The 5,115-nt window shown below is 50.0% G+C and overlaps 2 protein-coding genes across 2 annotated transcripts; both read left to right on the top strand.

Annotated features, from left to right (window-relative positions):
• Nucleotides 1–115: 115 nt before the first annotated feature.
• On the top strand, nucleotides 116–1,500 carry FIBRA_07282 (uncharacterized protein; the record flags this gene model as incomplete). The annotated part of the gene is made up of 8 exons (XM_012328968.1): nucleotides 116–355; nucleotides 408–433; nucleotides 585–703; nucleotides 760–825; nucleotides 883–933; nucleotides 987–1,238; nucleotides 1,296–1,371; nucleotides 1,425–1,500. 8 exons carry the CDS (start codon nucleotides 116–118, stop codon nucleotides 1,498–1,500), a joined length of 906 nt encoding a protein of 301 aa, XP_012184358.1.
• Nucleotides 1,501–1,999: 499 nt separating this feature from the next.
• Nucleotides 2,000–3,351, top strand: FIBRA_07281 (uncharacterized protein; the record flags this gene model as incomplete). Its single annotated transcript, XM_012328967.1, has 6 exons — nucleotides 2,000–2,092; nucleotides 2,149–2,279; nucleotides 2,335–2,449; nucleotides 2,513–2,915; nucleotides 2,969–3,160; nucleotides 3,215–3,351. 6 exons carry the CDS (start codon nucleotides 2,000–2,002, stop codon nucleotides 3,349–3,351), a joined length of 1,071 nt encoding a protein of 356 aa, XP_012184357.1.
• Between the last annotated feature and the right edge of the window lie 1,764 nt (nucleotides 3,352–5,115).

The raw sequence follows: 5,115 nt of genomic DNA, 5'->3' as shown, positions 1-5,115 counted from the left end.
GACCGCGGCGGCGGCTGCCGCTGTTCCTGCCGCCCGTCAAATGACACGATCCAGACATGGTCGACACTACTCCGAGTTCAGTCCTGCAACTAATAGCTTTTCGGACGACGTTTCGATGCCAATATCCACCTCCCCGGAGTCACTGCACAAGTCTGCATCTACTTCAAAATCTGCTGCCCGTCGTGCCCGCGTGTCTGCATCAATGCACCACCAGTCTTCGACCGACGAGCTCACCGAAATTGATCAATTCAAGCAGGCAGATGTGTTCCGGGCGCGGATGGAGGCGTTGCGGTCTGACATGGGGGACGGGTGGTTGAAGGTGTTTAATCAGTCGCAGCTGGGTCCGCCGACGGGGGTGCCGTCTGGATAGTAGCTTTTGTGTATAATTTCCTTTGGACCATTGCTAGGTGTATACCATATTTCTGGGAGGGTTGTATGTTTTACTGTACCTTGCTCTCGTTATAGATGGCCTGAGGCCCTGAGTGATGACCGGTGATTGAGCGCCGAGGGAATTTCAGCCGTGGGAGTCCGAACTGTCGCGTGGCCTGTGTCTGGAATTTGTTTAGTCTGACGCGCTGTAACAGGGCGACCTCTCTTTCCTTTTCTCTCTGGCCACACGGCTCTCATCTCCCGTCGTTCTTTCCAGCTACACTCCTTCAAACCGCGAATCTCAATATGGGTGCTAATCTTTCAAAGGCGTTGGGTAGGTTTAAGCTCACAAATGATGCAGCCAAGGAATACTCACGCGTATCGCTGTAGGGAGGTTGTTTGGGAACAAGGAGATGAGGCTGCTTATGCTGGGTCTCGACGCTGCAGGAAAAACCAGTGCGTCCGTCTGCATTTATAACAGCATGTTGACGCGCTAACTGACATTTCTTGCAGCTATCCTCTACAAGCTCAAGTTGAACCAGTCCGTCACCACCATTCCTACAGGTCTGTCACTTCCCCTGTTGCTTTCTATGTAGCTAAGATAATATGATACGTAGTGGGTTTCAACGTCGAGACTGTAACATACAAGAATGTAAAGTTCAACGTGTGGGATGTTGGAGGCCAGGATAAGATCCGGCCGCTGTGGAGGCATTACTACACTGGCACACAAGGTCTTGTGTTTGTGGTCGATAGCCAGGATCGGGACCGGATAGATGAGGCGAAGCAGGAATTGCATCGAATACTTAGCGATCGAGAAATGAAGGACTGCCTGTTGCTCGTCTTTGCAAACAAGCAGGATCTACCAGGAGGTATGCGCTACTTCATCTATCCTAAAGGTACTGAGAGCTCGGCTGATCTTCTGTCAGCGATGTCACCTTCGGAGGTGACCGAAAAGTTGGGTTTGCATCGAATGCGCGATAGGTCGTGGTATGTTCACCCTAGGTATGTTGTATTGACTGTTCTGTAGTACACCCAGGGATTAACTATCTTTACAGTTGCGCTACGACCGGAGAAGGCCTTTTTGAAGGCCTGCAATGGCTCTCGCAGAATGTGAAGAAGCGTCAGCCATAGACTCCTTTCTTTCAACGTTCGAGAACCTAGTGCTTTGGTCCCTCTGCTTGATACCCCATCCTCTCTGGTGATCTTGATTCTCATGGCCCGCACGACGCATGCACGCTTGCACGACGGACACTTCGGTCCACACGTCTCCATCTTCTCGCTGTTAGCTACTCGATTTCTCTCGAACATTAGGGACGATCTCTATTTACCCTCCTCAATGATACACCTATGTATATGCATTTTAATGAACAAGCTGTCTCCTGCACTGTCCATTATAGTAGCTAAAGCCCGTTGCTATCGTTTGCGTGCCATAGTTGGGCACGGCGGCAAGTCCACAGTCGACACGCTTTCTGTGGGGGTTGTGGGGACAATCGAGTCGACTCAGTCGAGACGGCACTGAGTACCTGTCCTTATGCTCATGATGACGCCTTCGACTCAAGTGTAGTATCGACGTCGGGCCAGTCTCCGATGCGATCTCACTCTTTCCTCGATTCTTTCTCGCACTCTTGTCATGCCTTTGGGACTGCGAGCAGTGGCCTTGAGTAGAACATTCACCACCCGCGCCGTGGATGGGTTCACTGGTGCTGTAGGAAATACGCCTCTCGTGAGCTGTCGTTGAAGAAATGCGTGTGATTATGTATGAACCTATCCTATTCTCAGATCCGCTTAAAGAAACTCTCGGAGAGGACGGGATGCAATATCATCGGAAAAGCGGAATTCCAGAACCCAGGAGGTAGTGTCAAAGACCGTGCTGCCCTAGGTGTGGTACGGGATGCGGAGGAGCGGGGACTGTGCGTTTTCTCTACTTTTTCAAGCATTCTGACTTACGCCATCCACCATGTGAAGCCTAAAGCCAGGAGGAACCGTTGTAGAGGGCACGGCGGGCAATACTGGTATTGGCCTTGCCCATGTCTGCAGAGCTCGAGGATACAAGTGTGTGATATTCATGCCCAATACCCAGGTAAGGGTTCCAATTTTCTATCTTTCATCCTTAAATCCGTCTATAATATTTTGCATTTTGTAGAGTCAAGAAAAGATTGACCTTCTGCGTATGCTTGGCGCAGAAGTATATCCCGTACCTGCGGTCGCATACGAGAATCCGCAGAACTACAACCACCAGGCGCGCGACTTCGCAAGGGGCATCCCAAACGCTATATGGACAGACCAATTTGACAACACCGCGAATGCGAACGCGCATTACGTCTCAACTGGCCCAGAGATATGGGAGCAGACGAATGGAGAGGTTGATGGTTTCATCTGCGCGACGGGCACAGGTGGAACCCTGGCAGGGACGGGTAGGTATCTAAAAGAGAAAAGCAATGGAAGAACACAAATCTGGTTGGCGGATCCTCCTGGCAGTGTGCTCTACAGTTATGTGAGCAGCGGAGGAAAATTGAATGAGAGAAGCGGAGGATCCATCACGGAGGGTGAGCGAGCTTTACCATTATGCTGCACAGTCACTTACTGCTTAGTTTAATAGGAATCGGACAAGGCCGCATAACGAACAACCTGGGCACTTTCGTGAAGGATATAGACGGCGCGTTCAGTATTCCAGACGTGGAATCCGTCGAGATGGTGTACGAGCTGCTCGACAGTGAGGGCCTGTACCTGGGAGCAAGTTCGGCCCTTAATGTTGTTGCTGCTGTCAAGCTGGCACAGAAACTAGGGCCAGGTACGTGCAGTTGCATAGCTTCTCATGAATTTGCTCACGAAGGCGTTGCAACAGGTAAAACCATCGCTACAATTCTTTGTGACGGGGCATACCGTTATCAGAGCCGATTATTCTCAAAAGCCTGGCTGAAGGCGAAGGGATTAGAGGACGCAATTCCCCTGCATCTGAAGAAATATGCAGTATTAGACTGATGTTGTGTTTTTCATGGTACAATCGTTACATCTAACCTATCACACTGCTCGACGGTATTGGTTCTACGCTGAGACATCAGAGGCGTCCAATTGCTCTCAGGATCCGGCAATATTTATTAGGCTCGTTAGGTGGGTTCCTTTTCCTCAAACATTGAGTGCTGAGTGCTCTGCGATACTTGTCATGGAAAAGCAACCGAGCGTCATCATCACAACAGCAGAGTGTATAACTTCAGGGTGCATAAATGGGTAAATTAAGGCTAAATGCAAAAATGTGCGCTATAATATCAAGAATGAAAGACATACACCGTTCTTTACATAATCTCATCCAATGTCATATCCTCTGGTCCGTACTGAATCTCCGGAAGTGGCTCTAGCTTGCGTGGTCCGGTGGTTTCGCTGGAAGACGTCGGTTTGTCGACATTTTGGATATTTGTGCTTTGCATTGACAACGGGACTCGTTCAATTCGTGTTACCGTGGTACGTGGTCTTAATTCACGTGGAACCGCGGCAGATTTATAGAGCGTCAACTCCTGCTGAAGATCTTCGTTCTGTGCGTATGCCGCATCTCGGTCGCGGGTTAAGATGAGCAATTTCTGTTCAATAGAAGGACATTTAATTGATCAAGTATCTGCAGGAAAATGACGGCGAATGAGCACGCACCTGCTTCGTCTCGTGCAATTCCCTCCGAATCCGGTCAACATACATGACACGCTGGGCTGGGTTGTTGTGCCCGACTATCTCTGCATTGAACCTGCTCAGCCGAGCCGCTTCTTCCTCAGCCAGCGCATTTCGCTCAACGAGCGACTCAACCTCCTCCGCGAGTTTATCATACGCTTGTTGGTACTGTTCGGCTTGGGCAAGCTCCGTAGACAATCTGAAAACTATCATCGCATCGGCCCTGAGCTTCTCTGCGAAACACTTACTCATCAATCTCGGCTTGAAATGCTTCCTCCGCTAAACGATTTTTCTGCACTGTTTCCGCTAAACGCCTGCATGCATCTTTCTCCTTCCTCAACGCTTGCTGCAATGCTGCAACGTCTTCTCGTGCCTTGTCCTGCGTATCCGTAAGCTGTGATTTAAGAGAAATCTGGGCGGCTTCATGCAGAGCATTTGCTACGGCAGAGTCTGCAAGTTGCTGCTGCACTATTGTGTGGTGCGTCTGCAGTTCTGCAAGCGTCTTCTGAACACTGACGCACTTTGTCTCCCAGTCAGACAACTGCAATACATGCTGTCTAGCTTGATCTTCTGTAACATCCAAGTGTTTGAGGAAATTCGAACCATGGAATATCAAGGCGTGATTCACGAGTTCGTAGAAGTCGATCCAGGTCTGAAGGTCAGTGACAAATGTGTCTTTTGCGAGGACCTGAGAACGATGGAGATGCTCTTGAAGCCCGATAAAATCTCGCTCGAGACTCTTGTAAGGAAGTTCTCGCCTGTCTTCATGCACGAGATATGTTGCGAGGTCTCTGTAAAACGCAGCTTCTGCCTCTACTTCGCTCACCTGACGTACAAGGTAAGAGTTTTGCTCCTTCGTGTATCGAATTAAGTTGGCGAGCTCCACGACTTGACCCTCGGAGTTGGCGAGCTTACGCTCTAATCGCAGCGTTCGAACCTGAAGGGAGTTGACTTTGTCCTGCGTCTGCTCCTGTACCGATCTCGATGTGGTCGCAGAGGCAAGTCGACCATACTCTTCGGCAACGCGAGCCAGCAGAACTCTATGTTGTTCGAGCTTCTCCAGAAGCTCTTCCTCTCGACTCAACGCCT

Source organism: Fibroporia radiculosa (genome assembly GCF_000313525.1).
Source record: "Fibroporia radiculosa TFFH 294 genomic supercontigs, scaffold12417, whole genome shotgun sequence".
In the NCBI taxonomy this organism is placed as follows: Eukaryota; Fungi; Basidiomycota; class Agaricomycetes; order Polyporales; family Fibroporiaceae; genus Fibroporia; species Fibroporia radiculosa.
Note: the sequence above shows the minus strand (reverse complement) of the source record. Positions and strands in the feature narration are given on the sequence as shown.